Source organism: Falco peregrinus, chromosome 12 (assembly GCF_023634155.1).
Source record: "Falco peregrinus isolate bFalPer1 chromosome 12, bFalPer1.pri, whole genome shotgun sequence".
In the NCBI taxonomy this organism is placed as follows: domain Eukaryota; kingdom Metazoa; phylum Chordata; class Aves; order Falconiformes; family Falconidae; genus Falco; species Falco peregrinus.
Genome location: NC_073732.1, coordinates 23,340,416 through 23,365,295, shown reverse-complemented (window position 1 = coordinate 23,365,295; position 24,880 = coordinate 23,340,416). Strand labels below are relative to the sequence as shown.

Here is a 24,880-nt window from a genome sequence, read left to right as displayed (position 1 = left end):
CTGTTGTAATCCCTGCTACATAATTTGCTTCTAATCCAACGTCAGCAGAAAGTTTCAGAAAAAGTGGTATCTTGAAGACAACTGGAAAGGTACTCATTTCATAGTAACTGTGACAGTAATGAACTTTGACACCAGAATGAGCACGTACAGGTCTCTGATGTCCAAGTGTCTAAAACTAATGGACTGCTCCAGGTCCAATTGGCTTTAGCTTTAAGAGAAATTATTCCCTATGTTCCTCCCAGAGTAGGATGAAATGTTTCATGCAAGAACCGATTTTAATAAATGGTTTTGAGCTACGTACCTACTGTATGTATAAATAATGTTCAACACCTAATCCTCACTCCCTACTAAACATAATAGGGTGAAGTCATTGACTACTAGTTTCAGACTAATTTTGAGGAATAATAATTACTGTTGTTCTATAATTAGGCTGTAATAAAGAAAGCGATTTTCTAGAAAGAGCTCTGATAACTATAGAATATCCTTCAGAATAGCCTTTATTAAAAAAACCCAAACAACTATTTTCATTTAAAGTTCTGAAGTTCTTATTTCATGTTGTTGAGGGTGAGCTTTTTTTGGGACTCGTTGTAATAAAGCTTTATTTTTCTTTTGGGAATATCTTTTCATCAGAAACACCAAAATCCTGTGCAAAGCCTTCAAAAAACTCAACTCCTCTTCCGCTGAAGCAGTCTGCAAGATGGCAGGTTGCAAAGGAATTGTATCAGACAGAAAGTAACTATGTTGATATTCTAACAACAATCATTCAGGTAAGCTGGTTTTAAAGCAAGTACAGGTCAATTGTAATAAGACTTTTAGTGTTCATAGGCTGAAAATGGTCATTGATGTAATGTGCAGGCTTTTGAGGGCTTAGGTGCATGATGACAATGTAAACAATCTCATGTAATTTTGCTGGCATATAAAAATGTTTAGTTTTGGTTAGTAATAAAGGCTGGAAAATACAATTTCTAATCTGGGATCGGCAGTGGAACTTCAGTTTGCATGGAAATTCCAAACCAGAAAAAATAGGGTCTTCATGACTCAGATTTTTAAGATATTAGTGACTAGAGAGTGATGGCAAGGGATTTAAAATTTTTCCAAGAGCAGATTGGCAGACAGTTTACAGGAAGAGCTTAATTTCTAGAAAGTTTGTTTGCATTGTAGCAGATTATCTACTTAAAGAGCGAGCTAAGATGTGTGTGAGTAGAAGAGTAGATGAAAGGGTGTTATGCTGTAGTCATATACTGAACTTGGTGTTTTTATCTTGAACCCACTCTTGCTAAATGGGAATATCTCAAGATTGTGAGTGCAGGAAAGCATGATCTAGAAGGAAAATGCTGTCGGTTTCTTCGTAACTGTTTTTAACACAATGTGTGGTGGTTGGGAGGGCATTAACTTTTTTTTTAATGGTCTTATTTCATCAGTTATTTCAAGTTCCGTTGGAGAAGGAAGGGCAACTTGGGGGACCAATCCTTGCACAGGAAGAGATTAAGACCATATTTGGCAGCATTCCAGATATTCTTGATGTCCATACTAAAATCAAGGCAAGCTGCAACTTCTCCCTTGCAGGGGAAGCTTTGATACAGATTTTGAGTCTTTTCTGTGTGCTTTAAGTTGTGTCTGCTGGACAGGTGTAGGTTCATCCTGGTGCTGTTACAAACTGTTCAACCTGTGGAATTATGTGCAAATCCAAAGTATGCTTGAAGATTTAACACTTGCTTATAAATATCAAATCTGAGAATTGTGCATGTAACTAGTATTGCCATTCATAAGCTGGCTTCTCCTTTTCCCATTTTAATCCCTCCTGTAGGAGGTTTTAAGTAACTGATACAAAACTGGTCAAAGGGGCCAGTAGTATCAAACAGTAGTCTGACTATAACATATGCGTTTCCATTAAAGAAGTAAGCAGGGACTCTTGGAAGGATAGGTAAAGCTATGGAATTAAAAAAAACCAAAACAACCCACAACCAAAAAACCCCAAGACAAAATCAGTTTTTTTGTGGGTTTTAGATATGTTCATATAGTGAGAATCCTATCATTTGGTAGGAGAAACTAATCCCTCCTTAAATGGCTTTGAACCAAACGTTAGAAACTACCAGCTTGTAAAACTGGCTCATGCTTCAACTTCTGAAGCAGTTGAGCTGGTATTGAGGCTTAATAAGAGCTGATTAGAATTCTCTATGAGGTTGTTTTCTTGAGGCTTTCTTTATGTTGGGTTTTTGCTCTGGATTGCAAACACCCTCTGAAGCCATCTCTGTGTCTCGTAATAGACTACAACGCAAGTCTTCCTCAAATCTGAAGTCACAAAATCTCCTTCAAATAATGGCATATGCCTGTTGCTGTGTGCATTTCACAACAGGCTTTTAAAATAGGACTTGCAGACTGCCTGTATCTTAAGTGGTTTGGGTGTTTTGTTGTGTGTTTTTTTTTTTTTCCCCCCAGCCACTGGGATCTAGTCTAGTTAAGCACAACGGGTGCTTAAATAGGGTATGTGCCCACTGAAACAGAGGTAGAGCATGTGTGTTCATGTGTCCAGTAGGATTCACCTGCAGCATGTAGCATAGACAAAGTTGCTTAGATGTAGTTGTGTTTTCCTTCATCTTTGGTGTAACAAAGGTAAGACAAGTGGCAGCAACAGACCAATATTAATGGTGAATCCTTCTCACTTAAGGCAAATCCTGAACCTTCAGGTCTGCCCTCCTGCCCCTTTTATTAGCTGACAGTGAATAAGCTTGATCCTTATCAAGCTGATACAGGCTTAGCAGCTTGGTCTCACTTTCCTTGACACCCTGGTGAAACAATTGAGGGAGAACTATGTTAGTTCTATTTCAGTCCTGTCTTATGGACTTAAGAGTTCTATATTAGGTGTGCATTCTTAATTAGAATTGGTTCAACTGTCTTCTGTGTATACTTGTTTAATAAACCTCTGGGATATGTTCTGTAGCGTATGGGGCACAGCAGTGTCCTCTTGTTGCAGAGTTGGCTGGTGCTGATGCTCTGCTTGCATTGGTTTAGAGCTGTATATTCTGTAAGCCTGAGGTCTCGCTTTCACCTCTGTGAGCCACACAGCTCGTGACATGTGTCTGGCAGAACACTGATCCCATCTTACAACTTTATGCAAGTTCATTCTCACTTTCTTCCCCCCCATCCCCCTGCACGTGTTCTAGGAAGACCTAGAAGATCTTATGATGAACTGGACTGAAAGCAGAAGTATTGGTGATATCATTCTTAAATATGTAAGTGTCTGGTTTTTTTTTTTATGTGTTGGAGCTATTATCTTGCCTTATAAATAATCTGTTTGTAGGAGCTAGCACATACAAGCAAAGCACTACCGAGTGAGGAAAACCCGCTAACTTGTATCATTGTATTTTCTGTTTAGGCTCTTCAGTTGAGTTACATGATATACTTTGTATGGGCAGTTCAGGGTAAGGTTATGTGTGCCTGTCCTCTTCAATGAGGGGGTAAAACTCCAAATAGATACAGTTTGACAACTGTAATTTGCAACACTAGGGATATGCTTTTTACTCCCACGTTAAAAGGGGCTCTTCTGTAACCTTAGCTATGTGCTGTTTCTGATCAATAGTAAATAACTAGCAAAACAGCTTTTTACCGCAACTTTTTCTTTTCATCCTTCAAGACTCAAAATGTGTAAGTGAATAAGGACTCGTTTTCCCACGTACAGAATGTGCAGAACAGGAAAGCTAGGTCTGGGACCGCAATTTGTTTTAACATCGGTAGTCTGCTGGGTATCTTGTGCTTTTGCTGATCTGATCATATTGAGGCAAATAGCGTTTGGCATTCAAAAGTTTTCAGTCTAAGGTATTGCTTCTGGTGGTTTAGTGTCATTTAAAGGTGATTGCAGTAACTGGAGAAATTACCTGTCAGAAATTTCTGAAATTCTCGCCAAAACCATCTTGCTAGGTGAGAGCCTGCCTTCCCTTTGAGCTGCTCGGCAGCTTCTAAGATTGTCATGTGTGTACTTCATGTTTCTGAGAGCAGTCTGCATTTAATCAGCAGCATTAAATCCTGGGCATCTGGCATGCAAAAATGTCTTAACTTATTCTGTGAACATGCCTGGGTTTACAACACATTTTTTATTATTCTTTATTGAAATGTGTCTTTGAGCAGCTTTGTATGGCTCAGGGCATATGAACATATGTACAATGCTACATAATATGTAAAGCAGAGCTGTAACAGTTGTTTCTTTCAGTCAAAAGACTTGTTGAAAACATACCCTCCATTTGTGAATTTCTTCGAAATGAGCAAGGAGACTATTACTAGGTGTGAAAAGCAGAAGCCAAGGTTTCATGCCTTCTTAAAGGTAAGTGCACAACTAAGTCTTTGTGTAGAACATGGAGACCATTACCAAGTAAGCTACTTAACGCAGTAGGTGGAAGAATGTGGAATTTTGGAAGCTTGGAGGAATGTAAACACCTCTTGGTGAGACAGAGAGGGGAAGGATTTGAACTTCAATCCCTCAAGCTCCTCTTAAGACTATTTTGTAAGAGGTCCAAGTTCCTTTTCTGTTATTTAGCTTTCAAGATAGTTTGATTATATGGATTCGTTGCTGGAAAAAGTGCATTCTGACTTACCTTCTCCCAAATACATGTCTTCTCCTTTCTGTAAAGATAACTACAGCTGTTGGTTTTTATTGGTCCCCCTCCCTGTGCTTAAAAGACTTACATTTCTGAAATAGCTTTTTAACTCGCTCTCAGCGTCTGTGAAGTTCCAGGGAGGTAGAATCTGTCAACAGTCTTGTGACTAATGAATAGGAGCATAACAGTGGAGATCTAACAGGAAGATGATCTTCAAAGAAAGTTAGCTGAAGACAAGTCTAAAGACTCTTGAGCCCTTCAGATAAAGGTATAGAGTTGATGAGTAGTGCAGCATAGCTTTAACTCCTCTTCTATATCCAACAAGTGTCTCTCAAATAGTGGAGTAATCAAACTGACAGATTTCAGCTCATGTTTTCTGAGGTAAAAGGAATTATATCCCAGTATTGATATCTAAAAGATGGGGAATAAGAGAACAGGTCATCTCCTGTACCACTTCACATTAGCATCTGAAACAAAGACTGAGAGGTCAATAATAGGGGCAGTTTAAAACTAGATGTTCTGAGAACATAGTGTGATAAATATCGTGCAGATTTGAATGCAATGTGTTTTTAACATGATCTGTTAATGACTAAGTATCCGTGGCAAATGATTCTCAAACTTTTACTGCAATTCTAGTTTCAAGGAAGACAATTTTTCTCCTAATGTGTAATTTTTGCAGGGTTGTGTGTTTGGGGTGGTTTTTTTTTGTGTGTGGGGAAAAAGGGTAAGAATTACTTCCTTTCTCCCTTTTCTCAGATAAACCAAGCTAAACCTGAATGTGGCCGCCAAAGCCTAGCTGAACTCCTTATCCGTCCTGTTCAAAGGCTGCCTAGTGTTGCTCTACTACTAAATGGTAATCTAGTGATGTGTGTGTGTATATATATGTATATTTTTATATCTTTGTTTTAACACCCTTCACATACAAACTAAATGTCTGCTTTTTGTCATAATTAGCAACAGCTCTTCTCATATAAAACAAGTGTGATTCTGGGAGTTAATCTTGCTTAATGGCAGTCAGCAAGAGCAATTACTGAAGGAAGCATACTTTTGGCTAGGTTTCACTTGTTCATACATTTGTCTGCAGGATACAGGTAGAGGAAGAATTCTGACAACAGTGTTGTCTCTTCAAATACAAATATAACTGAGATTCAAATGCAGCTAGCATAGACTAGGGAGCCGTTCCTACTGACAAGGCTTACAGCTTCCTGTGGTTCCACCTGGTATCAACCACTTGCTGCAGTAATGATTATGTTGGTAAAAATAAGAAAAACACCACACCAGCATCCTTTGCTTTGGTTAGAAAAAACCTTCTGTGCTTGTCGCTGCACTCCAACAAAACCAGTACATGGTCTTGTTGATTTTTGAATAGTTTAAGCGTTTAGTTTTTTCACTGTAGGTGGGTTTTTTCTTAATGAGATGTGTGGACAATTGCTGCCTTGCCTGCTCTTCCACTTAATTAAGGCTATTTGTACTCCTGGATAGCTCTGTTTCCTTCAGTCATCTTATCTGGCTTACAGTTTAAACTTGATATTTTCATCTTTCTTTTCAGGCAATTGAGTGTGGGGGTTGTTTGTTTATTTATTTATTTAAATTGTAGATATTAAGAAGCATACAGCAGAAGAGAACCCAGACAAAGTAACTCTAGAGAGAGCTATTGAATCATTAAAGGAAGTGATGACGTAAGTGATGCTCATCTTATGAAACGTACTGTTACCCATTTAGATATTTCCGTTCCTTCTGAATTGCTTCTGGTGCATTGGCGCCATAACTTCAGTCTCATGTATGTATATGTAATTGCACGTGTTCTTCACTCTCTCTTTGATGGCTGTGGTCACTTCGGTGTTCTGTGCCAGAGCTGTTGGAGGAGCCTGTGGGTTGTTGCACAGCACTTCTACCTGAACCTCTGCTGACTCCCTGCCTTGGCGTGAAGCTGAACCTCCCGAGTCCTCTGTTCTGTTTCAACTCATTTCTATCTATTCCCTCCAGAATGGAAGAGATGTGTTTAGTCTTTAAATCTTACTCCTATGCATATAGCCACTGAAAGGATACACTGTTGGTGGAAGATTAGTTTCTCTTCTGGTTCTGTATTAGCTATTCTTGGCACCATTCCATGAGTTAATTAGCTCAAAGCTGAAGTTGTTTAGATTTAGTCTCGCCTCTTTTGAAGTGTAGCGTATGTCTCCAGCAATGAGACCTCCTGTATTAATTGGGTAAATGTTTGTCTGATTTTTAACAACAACTTTTAAATTGTAATTATTCTTGCATCTGCTTCTTGGTGAGCTGCAGCCCTGACTTGAGGGAGGTAAAATGCAGGCTGGAAAGAAATGCGTTGGGTCGGTCTCTAGTTCAAAATCTTACGGGGTAAGGGAGGAGAATTGAATGGTGCGTTGACTACTGATAATGTGACAAGAATATTGTTCTAGGTCCTGAAGTTTCCCATATGCTTAGCATGTGGTATTTGGATATTTCAATGAGCAAGAAAGGTTGATTTTGTGTTTTCCAGTGCTGCTGTGTAAAATACATCTCTGGATGTTTAGCTTCCTTATTTTTATGTGTCTTACATGCAGTGCATTCATTTATCGTTACTTGTTATTGAAGATAAATATAAATGCTTCCCTCAGGCATATTAATGAAGACAAAAGAAAAACGGAGGCACAAAGGCAGTTCTTTGATGTTGTCTATGAAGTTGATGGATGTCCAGTAAGTAATTTCTCTGAAGCTGTAAAATGACTGTGCAGTAGTTTGCTCCCTTTGCAAAGCATGTGAGGTTAAAATGCGTAGGTGCTGGTTTAAACAGATTTCCAGTGTTAAGTTGTAAGCAAGCAGTAATCCAGCCCTTGAACTAAATGCTTAATGAGCTTTTTGTTTCTGTCACTTAGGCCAATCTCCTGTCCTCTCACCGAAGCTTAGTTCAACGTTTGGAAACTGTAGCACTTAGTGATGACCTCTGTGACAGGGGAGAACAGGTTACACTCTTTCTGTTCAATGATTGCCTAGAGGTAAGATGACTATATAAGTACATTTCATGAACTGAATTATAAAAGGCTCGACGCTATGTAGGAGTATAAACAATTAAAATTTAAAAACTATGAAACAGAGCACTAATTTACAGAAAGCTGACAGCTCAACACATGCTGATACTGCCCTTCTGATAGCTCTTGTATAAGCCAGCGCAAGTCACTGCTGGATGGTTGAAGGGTGTTAATGTAGTATTTAATGTCTTGCAGCCAGATCAAAAATATAGAAGCGGCTTAATATGTAAAGAAATAAATGTTTATCTGAATAATACTTTGAGTAGTGCCAACAGATGAAAAAGCACTGGAGTCCTTGACTCAGCAGGATGTTTGTCCTTTTACTGTTTACTTATACTGAGTGTTATGAGTAAATAGTGGGCCTCTGGGTTGGGTTTGTCTGTGCTTAGGCTACAAAAAAATGAAAATAAAAAAATCACATCTTAAATGCCTTGGACTAGCAGTATGTTAGGAAGAAATATGGAGAGAAAAAAAGGAGACTTATGTGGAGAAACTGAGGTTGAAAAGGACACTTGATAAAAGTACTTGTTACTGTCTGCAGCAGTAAAGAACATTGTCTTCATAGAAGACCATCTCTAATCCAAAATTAGTGCTGTCTTAAGCGGCATCTAGAGGCAAAAGCCTATTGTTGTGACGAGTGATGAACTATTCCTGGGAGTCAAGTTGATTCAGCTTCATTGCTCCTTGTAAAGGAAGGAAAGGAAAATGAAAATACTTCTAACAAAGTTTCTTGGCTTATGTCTTGTACAAGATACAAGCCACTGAAGGTACCTTGTTTTAAAAACCATGTAAGATACCTGTGTGTTAATGTAAAGTAAAAACTGACTGACCCACTGCAAAACCCACATGATGGCTGCTTGCGCAAGCGACATCAAGTGTTATTTCTAGGGTATAACGCACCACAGCCTAAGCTGGTTCATGTGTATAGATGTTGTCTTTTCTGTATAAATCTGGACTGCCTTTCTGGTAGGTTTCAAAGAGCCCTTGCTTGTTATGGAAGGTAGAATTGAGGTCTCTAATGCAAAATTACTTTCCCTGTATTTTTTAAATTTATTTTATTTTTGAGGTGAGTGTATTGATGCTAAGTAACAATATTGCTGGGTGACTTGAACTGTAGACAGCGAATAATGAGAAATGAGTTCCTTAGATTTATGTAGTAGAGTAAATAGAGTAAAATACTCTTTAAAGTATTTTTCTGTCGCAAGACTTTCTGTGCCTTCCCGTATACTAGAAGATAAAAGAACGGAAGAGAAACAAAACAATGGGAATAGACCTTCAAACTTTAACTTCTTTATCTTCTATTCAACTGCAGATTGCGAGGAAACGGCATAAAGTTATTGGTGTTTTCAGGAGTCCACATGGCCACACAAGGCCTCCTGCATCTCTCAAGCATGTTGTTCTAATGCCTCTCTCCCAGATCAAGAAAGTCCTAGACATCAGGGAGACAGAAGGTCTGTATGTTTTGAAGTGCTGTGATTACCCTGAACCACAGTTTTCAGCAGCTTAAAGGATGAAGGTCTGCTGTTGTGGGATAGAATGCTAAGGTTTATTTGTTGTATGGTATGTTAGGATGTGACTTTTAGTATAAGCTTCTGTTTGAAGCTCTGTATGAGCTTGAGAATTCCTTGTGCTGACACCTCTTGGCTTTTCAAGAATTGCTGCACGATGCTGAATTTGGCAGCACTGCTAGATAGCATTAGCATACGCCAACCAAATGGCAGTGTGAGTTAAACGAGGGGAGTATGCTTGACGGCTCTGGATTTACAAAACCAAAAAACCTGAACTTCAGTCCAGAGTATTAGGCTGACCAGAGACAAGTGCTGTTGCTGTGAACCCAAATCTTCATTTGACTGGTGATAACAATGCTCAGGAGGAGCTGTGCTTAGCATCTTAAAAGAAAGATTTAGATGACTTAATTTCTCTGGCTGCTTTGCTATACTGAGGCTGTAGAGGTTTCGCTGAAGTATTGCATTGCTACAGCAGCAGAACTCATGCTACAATACTGTTCCAGCCTTGGTAGTGACTTCAGAGAAGTCTAGTCAGGCTAGTTTATAGATCTATACCCTAGAAAGATAGATCTGATGTTTCACGGTAGGTGATGGTATGCATGCTGTACTTGTTCTGCTTTATGTTCTCTGAAGCACCTGAACACAGAAGCCAAATAAAAAATGGAATTGGCAAAGAGGATAGGTAGTAAATGTGATGCTTACCTGCATTTTTAAAAGGTACTTTAGGGTTTCTCTTCTAAGAATTCTCTTTAAATGACTAAGCAATGCTTAGGTTTACTTTGGGACTTGGGCGATGGGAGCCCTTTCTAGGCATATCATGTAATATTTGCCAAGAACTTCAATATGCAAACCCTGGGAGAGGTCAGCTGCTCTCTTATATACACTTATAGGATCGCTTTTCCAGTGCTGCTTTTCTGAATTGGTGATGGCTTGGTTTTTCTTTCTTTCTCCCTCAACTGTGTTTAGCATGCTTCAGCTGTCTCCTATAAAGGAGTACCAGCAATAAATTAATTGTCTGCTATCAAGTAAGCAATCTTTGTCAAGTTTAGACCTGTTGTATTTTGACTATTTTAATGTCATCTATAGTACTGTTTTTGCCTTTTCCCGTTTTACAAAATAGGGTAAATGTTTTCAGTGTTCTCTGTTGGTAAGGAAATGATCTGTCCAGCATTCTATGAGTTAGAGAATGAATTGATATTTACTGCTATATCTGGTAATGACTGACTGCTCTGCAGACTAATCTGTACAGATTATTTAGTGAATAAACAACTGGTGCATGAACAGCTGATTGCAGCCTCTTGATGAAGGATGTGGACAGAACTCCGTGCTCTTGCAAGTAATAAAACAGCTATTGTGTAAATCAAGATAAAATCCTTGCATTAAATCATATTGTCTCTAACTGGCTCCTGGCAGATAGAGGGTTAACTCTTCTGAAGATTCCCCTCTGAATTATATGAAAAATGGTTATTCTTTGTCTTAACTCCCTGCCTTTTTTTTATAAACCGTAGATTGCCATAAAGCTTTCGCCTTAGTTGTGCGGCCACCGACCGAACTCAACAACAAACTCTTCAGTTTCCAGATGACAAGTGAAGAGCCTCCCAAAGAAGATTGGTTGAAGCTGTTGTGTCGGCACGTGGCTAACACGATTTGTAAAGCAGATGCAGTAAGTACTCTGGAACCATGTTGCTGATTAGAAATACTTCACTCTTTTTGGCTTGAAGCACATGAAGCTGAAGAACTTGTTAATAGCAGACATGCTTGAGGTGAAGTAGAGCAGAAAACATTTGTGCTAGCATGTCTGCAAGTGAGTGGTTAAAAGGTGGAAAAAGAAGCAGCCTGGAAGTTAGCTTCTATAGAAGCTAATAAGTAATTAAAAATCAAGAGTCATACCCTTCCCCCATCACAGATTAATTATAAATTATTTAAAGTCTGCACTGTAGATCTAAACAGGATTGTCTCCAGCTTGTTTGCACAGCTATGTTTTGATTTATGACCCGAGCATTATGAATTGTATGTTTTGGTTTAACTCTGTGTTAGGTTGAATTCTCTGTTTCTGCATAGGCCCTGTAATGTGAGAGACGTAAAGCATCTTCCTGCTATAGACGGAAGCCTACAACCTCAACACAAGGAAATAAAGAAAACAAAGAAATAAAGGAGGCACTAGCCCCCTCACGCTTTTTGAAGTTCAATGTGTGGGCTTTCCACAGGCAGAAAACTACTAATTTGAAGAGTACATCCTCTCCAATTAGGGCAAGAGACTTTCAGCTAATGTTTTAATTGTATAAGAGTGTGTGCATATCACAGCAAATTGCTGAAAATATGTGCAGTACATATAGCTGAAACAGCTTGGGTTTAAGTTAGAAATGGTTTGTGTTCTGTGCTGTACTCGTACTGTACAAGTTACTTTTAAATACATGCTAGTTAAAGAGTTACTTTTAAATACGTGCTTGTTTCAGGAGAGGTAGTTAGGTAAAGTTGTTCCCTTTTAACCCAGGACATTCAGAATCATACGCTGACAAATTGTAACCTACTATGCGGAATCCCATTAGTTACAATTTCTGTAACTAGTGCTTTGTACCAACTATATAATACTCTTTTTCTTGCTGATTTGAATGTCAAATTGAGCTTCAGTCTAAGCACTCGTCCCCTTTTCCCCAGCTTTTAAGAACTGTGTAGCATCATGTGAGAATGAGCTGGCGTTGGCTTTGCCACGTGGTGGCACTAAAGGCTTTCACGACTCTTTGTTCGGCGCTGGGAATAGCCATACCACTTGCTGTGTGATGTCCTTATCGGGGGAAAAAAAGAACCTGAACTTTTTTTTTTTTTAGGTAAACTGTCTTTTCTGAAAATCAGAACCCAAAACAGCAGCAAAAAAAAAAATCTCTAGGAGCTTCCCACTCCCACGCATGCCCCCCTCCCAAGTTTTCTAAGTAGCTAGTCAGAGATTGCTTTGCATATGCGAGAGTTAAGAAAGAGGTATGAAAAAACCAGACTTGTGGCTCTTCTGAAACATCTTTTGGGTTTCGGCTGAAAGACAGTCTCAGGCTTTGACAGCTGGAGCTATCAAGGTTTCACTTCCAAAGAGTGCTAGATGTGCTAGTGAAACAAAGGGGTATCTGTCCTGTGAAGCTCCCTAGGTATACTTCAGAACTGCTGCCTTTACTTTGGTCAACCCTGAACCTGAAACTGAATCACACCAAATTTAAAACTACTGATGAAGTGGTTTCATAAACTGATTGCACCAGCACTTAATCTAATGACATAGCATGAAAGCAAATAGCTACTGAACGGTATATTACGAGTTAAATATGGAGGAATATGGTAATTAAACCCACTAAGTCTTACCTAATGACCTGGAGAATGAAATTCTGTCAAGTGCTGATGTTTGACCATTATTAAGACTATTTTTGTCTGCAGGAAAATCTCATTTATACTACTGATCCCGATTCAGTTGAAGTAAGTACTAAAGACATGGATAGTACTTTAAGCAGAGCTTCCAGGGCAATAAAGAAAACATCAAAAAAGGTAAGATACTACAGAGATAGTGCTTTACCATAAACCCCATTTTAGATGGGGAACTGTGCTAGTATTCCTGTTTCAGGTGTTTTGTAGCGCTTAACAGTAGTGACAGGAGAAACCTAATTTGAAGTAAAACTGTTAAGTATAAGCTCCTTAAAGAAAGCAGGTGGGGAGCGTTTGAGGCTTTGACTGAGTTTTGGAGTATCTGTGTATAGTCTTAAGTATTATGTAGTCATTTTTGAGTCTGTTATGGAACTTACCCTGTTTAACATATTTAAAAGATTAACGATATTACAAAAAAACCCCTAACCCTCAGCTGTAACTGTATTTTAGCATACTGAATGGAGTTTTAAAGCTGCATACAATTACTGAAATTCAAGTACCTTCAAAAGTAGGATGGGTGTAGAATATATGTGTTCTGGTAATAAAATAAGCTTTGAAATGGCAAGGAAGTAAGTGCTGAATGCTGCTGTCTGCCCGTGTGTGCTTGTCTTGCTTCTTTGTACAGCTTAGCTGCAGTCAGCTAATGGACTAGAGAAACTGTGCCCTGTTCTGCTGCGAGGACCTGGCTGGGAGGCAGGAGGAAGGCTGCCTCTCAGCTGTGTCACCTTGGCTCTGCGTTGGGCATGGTTCTGCTAAAGTCTGTGGCGTGTGAGAAGGGGTGACAGGGAATGACGCAGCGAGGGGGAATTGTTCTCCGTTCTCAGCAGCCTCCCGACAGCCTTATTATGTTCAAGACAATAATATTGTTTCTTAGAGAACACTGTAGGGGCTGCTGTAGTTTGGAAGCTGCTGAAGACCAAAATGAGAGCATCTGAGAGGAGGGGAGGCCTGACTTTGCTGAACCCAAGGGACGCGGGGAAGCCTAGTTGACTAGGCCTTGTTTTGACTTCTGTCTGGGTCTCTGCCCCCCACCCCAAAAAAAATGTTGTCTTTGTATTTGGAGAGAGTGAGAAGAGCATGAGTGATGGGGAGCTTTAAAAGCCAGATCACCTTGTGGGTGGGTGTGTTTGGCCAGCTTTGATACAGTCATATTAACATTTGATATGTGTCCTGCAGCTGTTCACAATTCGAATGGTAGCCCATACTGTAGTAGTTAATACAGCCTGTCTTTTGTCAGTGTATAAGCTGCTTGTCATACTCCTCAGGTTACAAGAGCATTTTCTTTCTCAAAAACCCCAAAGAGAGCTCTTCGAAGGGCTTTGATGTCACATAGTGCAACAGAAGGAAGAAGTCCCAGCTCGGCTAATGAGAATTACATAGGCAGCCGACTGACTAGTACGTCGTCATTAACGGTAAGTGATTTGGCTGTGCAGGCCAAATAAGTAACCTTTTTAAGATCAGTTATTTTAATGTCTGGTGCTGATCTTATTTTAACAATTTCAAGATCCACAGTGGAAAAATTTATTTTTAACTACATCCGGAGACTTGCTATTTTCTGAGCAAGTGTTGTGTAACGGGAAGGCTTGCTTGCTGAAAACGCAGAAAAATCTGCTGTATGTACTAGAAATTGGGAGTTGTCTTGTACAATTAAGTTGGGGGTGGAGAGAAACTAAGCAACCTCTTTTGCTAGAGATGGAACATGTATCCTCTTTTGAGAGAGTGAGAAGCTTCCAGCCCACTGTCTTATGTTGGCTCATCCTTTTAAGTTTGGACGATATATACAAATGTGGTGGTCGACCCCGAATAGAACTGTGAAAGTAGCGAGATAATAGACGTTCAGTGAAACAAACTGGGAAGGAAGGGTAGAGAAATACACATGCTCCAGCCTGTAAGGCTTCAAAAAGGCAAGGGAATTGCCTCCTTTTTACCAAACTTTCGTAAACAGATAGAACTTCTTGTTCCATGTACCGTAACTATTCTGCTATGCCTGGCTACCTATTGCAGCTTTCTTCTGCTACATTGGGTCAAACTAAATTTCCTAGTACAGTATAGGTAAAGCAGACTAGATCTGAAGGAATTTTTTCATCATCTTTGCTTTTATTCTAGTGTTTGAGTAAATCTGTATGCTGAGTAAGCATCTACTTCTAAAGTCTGTAGTTTGTGGGACAGAAGGCCAAGAATAGGATTTCCTGTGTATCTTTCTACTACTGCCTGATATGTCAGGACCTGAATATAGAGATAATTCAGTATGTTTGAGTGGCCGTTAAATTGTACAACATGAAGATATTGCTTTGCTTTGCCATGTGAGGTGGGCATGAGAAACTATGAATTAATAAGGGAGGAAGTATCACAGCGGACTCCCTTGCTTGAAAGGAAATAATAAAAAAATCTATCAGTGTGGCTATACCCCAGTTCTCTGTAGAGATTTTCTTCATTCAATTATGATTGCTCCAATAATTTTTTTATAATTCTAATATTCTGTCTTCATTTTGATATGGCACTGTATCTCATTTCTCATGGAAATGCTAGTCACGCACTTATCTTCGTGTGTCTGCCCCGTACAAAAATACTTTTTTTCTGCAAAATGATAGGAACTCATAGTAGTAAAAAGTATTTTCCTATTTTAAATTCTTCCCAGAGTTCTTGGATATCTGAGGTAGTAAGCTGCAGCTTGGCAGCAGATCATGTGTTGTGTGGTTTTTTTCTTTTTTTAACGAATCCCACACACTACTGAGCTTGCATAAAGCCTTTCTGGTTGAATCATAAGGTTGAAGGGGAAAAGAGAGGTTTGAATTCCAGCCCCTCAAGCTAGGATACCAGTGCAGTTCTTGGGTAGGAAGCTAAAGCTGTAGGAAACATATCTTGAGTCCATTGACAGAGTCAAAGCTGTTATTCAGACATATTGTTTTATTTAGATAAAATCCTGGCCTGTGCTTACGTGGGGATTTTTTTAGTGCAGTAAACCTATAGAGTGAAAATATCAATACAGATTAGATGCTTGGGTTTATTGTTGTTTGGACTAACTCTTGAACACCTTCCTAGTTGTAGATTGCTCATTCATCTTCAACATGCAACCTAAGTGGGTCTGTCAAATGTGCTGTTAATGTTCATCGCTCCAATTCTGCTGACTGGAGCTCCCAAAATTCCAGGCCTCGACCTGTGGTGTGTCCTGGCTCTCCAAATATTCATCTTTCTAATGCTGTAGAAGAAAAAACCTCTTCCAACTTGGAAAGCTTAAATGGTCATGCCTTGGACAGATTATGTCGTATCCCTATTATTACTATCACTTGTGGTGATGCTGGAGATAATCAGTATGGTGCTGAAAAATACTGTGCATCAAACCCTGACTGTTAATACCCATCTTGCATGAAGTGAGCAAAAAAACCTGATCTTGATTCCTCTAAACTAAGACACCGTGGTACAACTATATAAACCCCTAGAATCCATGAATTGTTTTAGATGGTGTTGGGTTTTTCTTTGATTTGTTCTAGTGCATGGAGTTGGAGTAATTACTCACATGTGGTTTAGTTCTGGTTCTGGGTGCAAAGTTAATTCTTTCACAGACCCCTTTAACTTTAGTTTATCTGTGTGTGTGTAGGTTTCCCCTTAATTTCAATACAATTGAATTACCGTTTCTGTTTAGTTGTCCAAGTGGCAGTATAGCTTAGGGGTCAGAGTTGAAAGGACTTTAATAACTTGGTTTCAGGGAAGTTTTGAGCAGCTAATTTTACCTGTGGATTTAAGCTTTTGTTCCCCTATCTGTAAACAGAAGAAATACCCTGTATAAAGTACTTTAGAGTCTAATAAGAGCTGCTATTTAAAGAGGAGTTGAGGATTTAATTTTCAAACAGTGCATATGACTGCAAACAGAAGATGTGCCACAAATGGGCTTTAGGCTTCATAGTGAGGTGGCATATCCTTACCTGCTCGAAATATCCCTATTTAAAAGATTCTTGAAGCATGCAGGTGCAGCAAGCTGCCTAACTACCATGACCTGTTTATATGCTGAAAAGCTTGGCTGTGCTATAAAGAGCAACAGAAGATTGCTTATGGAAGTATTTTGAGGTCTAATGTAAAAAGAATATAAAGTTTCAGCTGATCCGAAGAGGTTAACGTTTAGTACTAGATATTGATGTGTTGATTTCACTGTAATTAAGTTCCAGAAGCAGTCTATGCTCCTAGCACCAGAAAAGTCAGCTTTTTGCCCGGTTGTGCCCATCCAGGCACAGCTAAAGCAAGCTTTGACAAATCATTGTGATGTCTGTTGCCTTCTGTAGCCAAGAAGGCATGTGTTCAGCATCTAATTTGGGGCTTAAAGCTGGTAAGGATGCAGAAATTTGTAGGATCTGAGGGGAGCTCCATTTCTCTAAGATTATCATAATGTATCTTGCCTTCAATTTGGAGAGAGATTATTATTGCAAAAAGTGTGATGCAAGATGTACGCTAATACTTGGTTAACAGCTGTTCATCAAAAACATGTTCTTGCATCTGAATCTCTCGAGGCTGGTAACAAGGAAAAATCTTTCTTCTGCATTTTTTTAAATATATGCATTCTACTCATTTAGCTCATTTAACTTTTCTGTTCAAAATCTAGAAATGCTGAATCATTAATTTCAAAAAGCTGCCAATCTCACATAGTATAAGGAATGTAACAGTACAGAAGGTATTTATCAGGATCGAGAAATGACTACTGTACTATTGACACTGGCTAATAAATGATTAAATAACTTTTTTTTTTTCTTCTTTCTTCCCCAACAGGGTATTCCTTCTCCTTCCTTGGTCAATCTTCCTTCAATCTTTGAAAAAAGGAGTCTTACATTAAGTCGATCAACAACCCACTTGATATGAAGCGGGTGTAAAATACAGTGCTGTATTGTAGTGACTGACAGGCAGCTGGCTGTTCAAATGACCTGTTACTGACATTAATGGTACCTTAGTCATTAGCACTTAGCAGTGATTAGCAAAATTTTAGATAACACTAAGTTAATCACAAGGGGACTTTAGTTGTCCTGAAGCAGATCAGCTAATCAGTGGGATGAGTAACTCGGTTGTCATGTAAGACGCAGTACTCCCTTGCACAAATGTATTTTCTCACCGGCGTAATGGAAGCATTTTCTTCTGTGGAAATTGTCGCCTCTAGGCAATGAGCTACTTTGTCAGATTTTGAAATGAAGGTGATGGCCACGTAACGTACTGCTAGTTTGGATGACTTGTGCTTGCCTTACTTCATCAGTTGGCAGAGCACTCTGTTTGAATTTTAGATTACTTAAATGGAGATGCATTATGAAGTACCTGACCTTTCAAGTATGACAGTTAACCTGTTGTACAGCTGCTTATTCCAGATATTTTATAAGTGTAGTTGTTTATTAAAAAAATATATAGAATTGAGTTTTTGTGATTATGATCTTCTGCAGCCTCGCTTTAACACTGTGGTATGTTATGTGGGTTTATTTGAACAGTAAGTTTAAAGGCTATGACTAGCTTTGACCCCCAAAAGTCAAATGAATTCTTTGAAGTGAAGCTCTGAGGAAAATAATCGCATTCCCTTCCAGTAGGGCTGCTAAACGAACCCTGAAAACCCCATGTCTTCCACATAGTTGGTTAATGAAACATTATTTAATGTATGGGATTTTTGGTGTGATGCTGTAACTAGAGGGCCCAGTTTTGGGGTGTCAGATTTCAGCTGTAGTACTCCTAAGGCTTTTACCGGGCTTTCTCATGTATTTGTCTTCCTTCAAAACTGTATGTTCACTTGTTTCACGATGCAATGCTATCTCAGGAACTATCTAAATATGTATATTTCTGCATTTCATTAACAGTTTAACTGTGTATTAGCAGGCGTTCTCAACTTCTGTTTTTTTTTAACCACCAATGTTTTGTCTTGTGTCTGCATGTAACTAGTGATGCTTCTGAATGTGTCAGACTTAACTGGTTTTTATATCTCTTTTTGCCGATCCAAGTAATGTAAATAAACTGTTTAAAATAACACTGCTTATGGCTTTGCTAAACAGGCTTTTATGAGAGTCTGCTTTATGAGAGTCACATAAAAAGCATTGTGTTGGACTCCAGCCTACAACTATATTCTGGTTAGCTATGTGGCTGTTCCTAATAAAGTATACCACTTCCTAGGTCTGGGTCTGCCAGAATCAACCTTTTTCTTCTTCGACCTATTCACCATTCTCCCCTCCTCCCCGGGATATATGTAGCCATGGGTCTTTTGTCCTTACCCATTCAAAATAAACACCATAGATAAATATGCATTGGCACTTAATAAAGTGGCTCTAGGAAAAAAACATTCAATAAATACTATGCTTAAGGTTGACAACGCTTTTTGTTTTCTTTTCTGTTGTTTCTGAAACGGCAATTTCAGCCTGGTGCACTCCATGCAAGTTTAAGATAATATCGGCCTATCATTATTCCTGTGGTTGTCTTAGTTAGCAGATTATTTGTATTTAGTTTCTATATCAAGTTTGTTTGCACTTAAACCCAATTGAACCAGGAGGGCTTACTATATTGCCTAATCATGTCGTTACCACTACTGCACAGCTCTGTGGTTGCTAAATGAATGGAAAATGGTTGTTCAGAGTGTGGAGTCCTACTGCTCTTCACTTGTTGCATGTAACTTTCTAGCGGAGGAGCTAGTTCTGCTCAGCCTTGCTAGCTGCTGAAGGTGGCGAAGGAGGGGGGACATGATGCCTGCCTCCAGTGTGACTTTACCCCCTCCTGCATTCTGGGTGCATTATTATCTTAACTTGCCATGTTCCGATTCAGTGTGAGATGCCTCTGTTTTTATTTTTTAAAAAAATAAGTACACCGTTTTTAAAAAAAAAAAAAAATAATCTTATGTTAGGACTAAGAGATGAATGGCAGCTCAATCTCCTTGTAATTAAATGAGGTGATTGTCTGTTTTAAATGTATTCATTACTTTGTCTACTGCTCTTTGACTACACTCTAAGGTGATGTACTCTAGCAGCACTTAACTGAAGATGTGCCTGGCCCCAAACTGGTGAGAGGATACACTGCCACTGTGTATATTAGGATTGCACTGAAGCCCTTAACTGCTTTTTTGGATATTGATTGTCAGAGGACCAGATATTTGTCAGTGAGATAGGGAGAAATGAAATCACTGAGATTTTGGGTTAAAATAACAAGGTGATAAGCAATAATTAACACTGAATTGCTGATTTGACAACTTGTTCTCAATGTAATTACCGAGAGCAGTGTAACGAATCTTCTGGATACTGGAGAAGACAGTAGGAAGCATCTGACCCAATTTTAGTAAAGCATTGTCTTGTGTGACAGCGTTGTGAGTTTGCTAGCAGAGGGGAAACGACTAGTGAGCAAATACAGAACTGGCTGATCCCTACCTACTGGACAACAAACCTTACTAGTAAGGGCCGTGGTCACATTGAGCGGGGCTCCCCGGGGTCTGTTCGGTGTTTCTGGGTGGGTAATGGAGTGGGTCTGTGCTTACTGGTTTTACAGCTGTCACACAGCAGCCAGAAAGCTGGGTGTGTGACATAGCGGGATTAGAGGTGGAGGTGAGCTTTCGAAGTTGCAGAAGTGCTCCACAGTAATGCAAACAAGCAAAAATAAAGTTTTACAAAATGAGGGATTTGCTCCTGCTTCTTTCATTTCCAATACTACATGCGCGTGTAGCATAAGAACAAGTGTGTAATTTTTTGGGGGTATTTTGGCTGATGTTCTTTTGAATTCTAGGTGAGACTGGTTCTCAAAACCAGAATTTTAAACAATACTTTTACCATCTAGCTGTTATGGGATGTGCCTTCTTGAGGAACAGTAGTTTGTTTTGTACAATACCTTTGATCATAACACAGATAATTCAATTCTCCTGAATATTTTTTTAAGCTTAAATTCAGAGAGTTTAGTTGAATTAAATATAATTTCTTAAGTCTTTGTGCTGAGATTTCTTTATTGGTAAAACTATAGGATCTGTTCTGCGACTTTTGCATCAAACTTGGGAATAAAAAGAACATTTCTTTCTAACTTAGCTCTTACTCAGCACTGGGCTAAAAAGTTAGCCAGCACCTGTCCAGCATACAGAAGAATTGTTTTAATTTAGAAAAACTGGAACTCTCTGAAGAGGGGGTCAAAAGATGGTTTTTGTTTAAACACAACCTTCCCTTCTCATAGGCTGTACAAAATCAAACAGTTCGCTGAGCTCATGCTCATTGCTACAAGAATCCTTACTCTTAACTGTTCTAAATCGGGGCCTCCTATACAATTGAAGAAGAGCTGTCAAAGGGAAGGGTCTTCTGTTGGGTGGGTGTTCGGTGGGGATGCCTCACTGCTCTGCCCCGAACTTCCAAGGCAAATGCAGTTCCTAGCAGCAGGCTTGCTGGCTGCCCTTGCTAGCGTGTGCATCTGGAAGCTGGGTAGTAGTGCTCCAGGAAGAAAATTCCTATGAGTAGGTGTGCCGTTTGTATATTTAAGTGTGCCCTTCAACATTTTGAGAAAACGAGGTATTGGGTTACTGGCCGATCTTTGTTACCAGCTGAAATGCAGGATAGTGCTCAGCAGTTTATACTGTGAGCAGTGTTTAAGGGGCCTGTATAGCTGTTGGGGGGTGGTTTGAAGGGAGTGCATAGACTAAAGCTCGTACTAAGGTGGGGTGATGTATATGTTTGCTTGCTTAAAAAAATTAGAAAAAACCACCCCAGTGAGATATTAAAGAAGCTGGTAGTTGGCCAAGAGACCGGAGGACGTGTGGGACACAAGTCGGAGCTGTCCCCTTCTCCCTTTCTTGACACCTGAATCACGTGAACTTCCTTGTGTAGCTTTAGTCTGGGTTTGAGCAGCCCGGCCAGTCACAAACCTATACCTAGAATTCATAAACATACGCTCGTGGCAAGCTATTAAAGCATTTATGGACCAAGATGATTAATCTTTTATGGGTTTTTGTTCAAAGAGAAAAGGTGGAGACATTATAGCTACTTGAGAGCACCTGCTCGTGAATCCGTTGTCGATGCAACGGGACGGCTTGACCTGTATTTTGCAGAAAAATAGTTGCTCTTTCAAAAATAGAAACTGAAAACTCCACTGAGATGGATGTTTACAACCTCTGAAAGCCAGCCATCAGAGGCAAAGCAGGGGCTAGCTCGAATGTACTTTAAAACCACAAAAGCTGCTGAGGGCTCAGCATGTTGGCTGAGCGCTCGGTGCAGCTGACACTGGAAGGGTGACGGCAAACTGGTGCCACGTTCTGTGCCTTGGGACCGGATTTAAGCGCAGAGCCAGAAACCTGCTCTCTCCCATCAGTAACAACAGCTAAAATGGAAACGAGAACACCATGAAAACAAACTAATTAAACATCTAGTGAAATAGATGTAACACTGTCAGATGTTAGGCAAACAAAAGTCATTTTTAGATAAGAACATTAGCACTATTTAGGGCTGAAATTTCAGCTGGCACAGAGTATTCTGTCAGCCTCTATACAAATGCAGCCATGCATTTGTATGCCTAATTTAGGCAGTTAGAAGTGCAATTACCACCCTACCTGCAAATTGTAATTAGTTTAAGCTGTCTTGGTGCCTTTATCAGCTGATCCATGCACTGACACTGACTTTAAGTACAGAGCCTGACTACAGCAGGAGCTACCCTCTTGTTGAAGCAAGTTGTATATATAAATGCATATATGTATGAAGTAGTGAAAAAAAGGTGCTTACAAAGACGTGAAGCATCCTTTTATTTTTACCCGATACAGGGAGGCCTAGCGAGGGTACTTTATAACGGTGAAATTAAGCAATTAAAGTTCTGATTATATTAATATGGGTAAAAAGAGGATAACCTCTATCTCCCTCGTTCCCCCTCTCCCCCCCAGCACCTCAGTTCCTCTGAGGAAGAAGGAAGCAGCTTTTGGCCTGATGCTGGAGAGCCCGGCTTTGCTGCTGAGCTTACCAGGAGAGCCGTAGAGCAGGTAAAGGATGACTTTGTGCATTTCTCTTCTGCCACCTCCTTTTCCATCCAGAGATGAAGGAAAGCACGACAGCACGGTAAGCATGCTGTTGATTTATTAATGGATTCTTTAAAATGGGATTGACTGCAATATAAATTGTACTAGCGGAGCTTTTGGTGATTTTGTTTTGTGTACAGTTTAAAAAGGTGATGTTTATTTGTTGGTCTTTGGAGCTACTAACTACCTTAACTTCTGTCTTTACCCAAACTGTCAGTAATTCGTTGGCTAGGTTGGGTCATAAGCTCCTACATGTTTGTGATGGCAAAGGTGATGTTTCAGTCATTTCTCCAATGTTTCAGCCTGGAGGGAATGTAAATATAAGCATAAATGATTTTGAAAATATGCCTTTCTTTCTGTGTTTCAATGGCTTGTGCATTAGAGTTGGTATGGCTGACAAATCAGCACTGATTACTAATTAAAAAGCTGAATATATTAAGGAGTTTCACACTTCCATTTCTTCCTCAGATTGAAACCCTAGCTGTATGAGTGAGTGCTAGTGAAGCTCTAATGGATACAGTCTAATTACTTGCCATTTTTGCTTTGACTTAACAGTTCATGAATTACAGTAACTCTGACTGACAGATCATTGCTGATTACTAATTAAATGGCAGAATTTGGTTTTATGCACCTCCAGCTTTTACCCTCACAAAAAGCGACACTCCGTATCTTACCCAAAAAAGCTTTCTCTCTGCTTGTTTGTTGATGTATAAAAGCTGATGGTCTCATCCCTCTGGAATACAAAAGTCCCTACGGCACTTTTCAAGAACAGTAGTGGAGAAATATATTTCAAAAATAGAGTTCTGCTGTATTGCTTATAAAGGAGACTTTTGGAGAGAAACTGTTCAAGGCGGTTGTGCTGCTGTTGGATGGGGTGGAGTTAATTTTCTTCAGAGCAGCTGGTACGGGGCTGTGTTCTGGATTTGTGCTGGAAACAGCGCTGATAATCCAGGGATGTTTCAGTTCCTGCTGAGCAGCGCTTACACAGCGCCAAGGCTTTCTCAGCTCCTCGCCCTGCCCCACCAGCCAGCCGGCTGGGGGGCACCAGGAGCTGCGAGGGGACGAGGCCGGCACAGCTGCCCCCAGCTGACCCCGGGGGTCTCCCACACCGTATGATGTCACGCTCAGCACGCAAAGCTGGGGGAGGAAGGGGGGGACATCTGGAGCTACAGCCTTTGCCTTCCCAAGTCACCGCTGGGCGTGATGGAGCCCAGCTCCCCTGGGGGTGGCCCTGAACACCTGCCCGCGGTGGGCAGTGGGCACTGAATGCCTGGTTCCGCTCGGCTCCTGTGCGTGGCTTTTGCTTTACCAGTTAAACTGTCTTCACCTCAACCCACCGGTTTTCCCACTTTTACTCTTCCCATTCTGTCGCCCATCCCACTGGAGGGGAGCGAGCGAGCGGCTGTGCGGGGCTGAGCTGCCGGCTGGGGTTAAGCCGCGGCAGCAGCGTAACAGCTCAGCACGTTCATTCCCTTACGGATCAGCCCTCATTTCGTGAGCACAAAGAACAATCAGATTCTTATTCCTTAACCTGCGAGAGGGGACAATTCATCCCCTGCCACAGGTACTCCCTGGGCCACCCAGACATGAGAACAAATGCAGGAACGGATTGGCTTTCTTTTTCTCTCTCTTAGTTTGCCTTTTCTATTCAACATACTCAGAATTTAATCTAGTTCTTGACAGGGTTACTACTCTACTAATGCGTGATATGTTCTAATTTGTGATAGTGGTCTGTAGAGATGAACTGTTGAGGTTGGGAGTTCTTCTCGCGGTGATGGCATCCCTCCAGCCCTGAGTGGCGGCGGGTGGAGCTACGGACAGCCAGCCACGGCACAGCTGCTAGCCCTCTTCTCACTAAATGCCCAGAAATACGCACTTCTGTTCTGGACTTTAAATCAGGAATAAGGGCTCGTTAAAATTGCTACAGATCTTTTCAAATCAACAATATCGCAACATGATAAACTTTTGTGTGTGCTGATTTCACTGAAATTGTTACAAAAACACAGCAAAACTTTTTTCCTAAGAATGACTTCCTCTGAAGGGAAATTATGCCTCTCAAATCTCTTTCAGTTTGTGAGCATGCCCCGAAGTGTATGAATATTTCAACACGTAGTTTGTGAAAATCCATCAGAGATAATGGTCAAGATCAAGGGTCAAAAGAAATGGTATGTTACTTGAGATCCCATATATCAAAAAGCACAGTGTAAGAATCCTTGGCATATAGGTGATCTTAATGGTCCCTTCTGGACTTAAAATGTATTACAGAGAGAAACCATGAAATCGTTTTTATAATTTAAAGCTTTATCTTTGTTAGTAATTCTTCCTGTCTGAATATCACTGTTCACCTTAAGCAAAATAGAGATTATATTATTA

General features: G+C 40.1%; 1 protein-coding gene across 8 annotated transcripts in view; it reads left to right on the top strand.

Moving 5' to 3' along the window:
- ECT2 (epithelial cell transforming 2) overlaps nucleotides 1-18,859 on the top strand; it is a 30,198-nt gene extending 11,339 nt beyond the window's left edge. For 4 of the 8 annotated variants that reach the window (XM_027794435.2, XM_027794434.2, XM_055817263.1 and 1 more), the window contains 13 exons: nucleotides 631-767; nucleotides 1,422-1,541; nucleotides 3,165-3,233; nucleotides 4,208-4,318; nucleotides 5,349-5,445; nucleotides 6,190-6,271; nucleotides 7,214-7,292; nucleotides 7,472-7,591; nucleotides 8,937-9,075; nucleotides 10,641-10,795; nucleotides 12,550-12,657; nucleotides 13,800-13,946; nucleotides 15,583-17,282. In XM_027794435.2, the coding sequence (XP_027650236.1) occupies nucleotides 631-767; nucleotides 1,422-1,541; nucleotides 3,165-3,233; nucleotides 4,208-4,318; nucleotides 5,349-5,445; nucleotides 6,190-6,271; nucleotides 7,214-7,292; nucleotides 7,472-7,591; nucleotides 8,937-9,075; nucleotides 10,641-10,795; nucleotides 12,550-12,657; nucleotides 13,800-13,946; nucleotides 15,583-15,888 (1,670 nt within the window). In that variant the 3' untranslated portion in view covers nucleotides 15,889-17,282. The other 4 variants (XM_055817268.1, XM_055817266.1, XM_055817267.1 and 1 more) reach the window with 3 other exon arrangements.
- The last annotated feature ends 6,021 nt before the right edge of the window (nucleotides 18,860-24,880 follow it).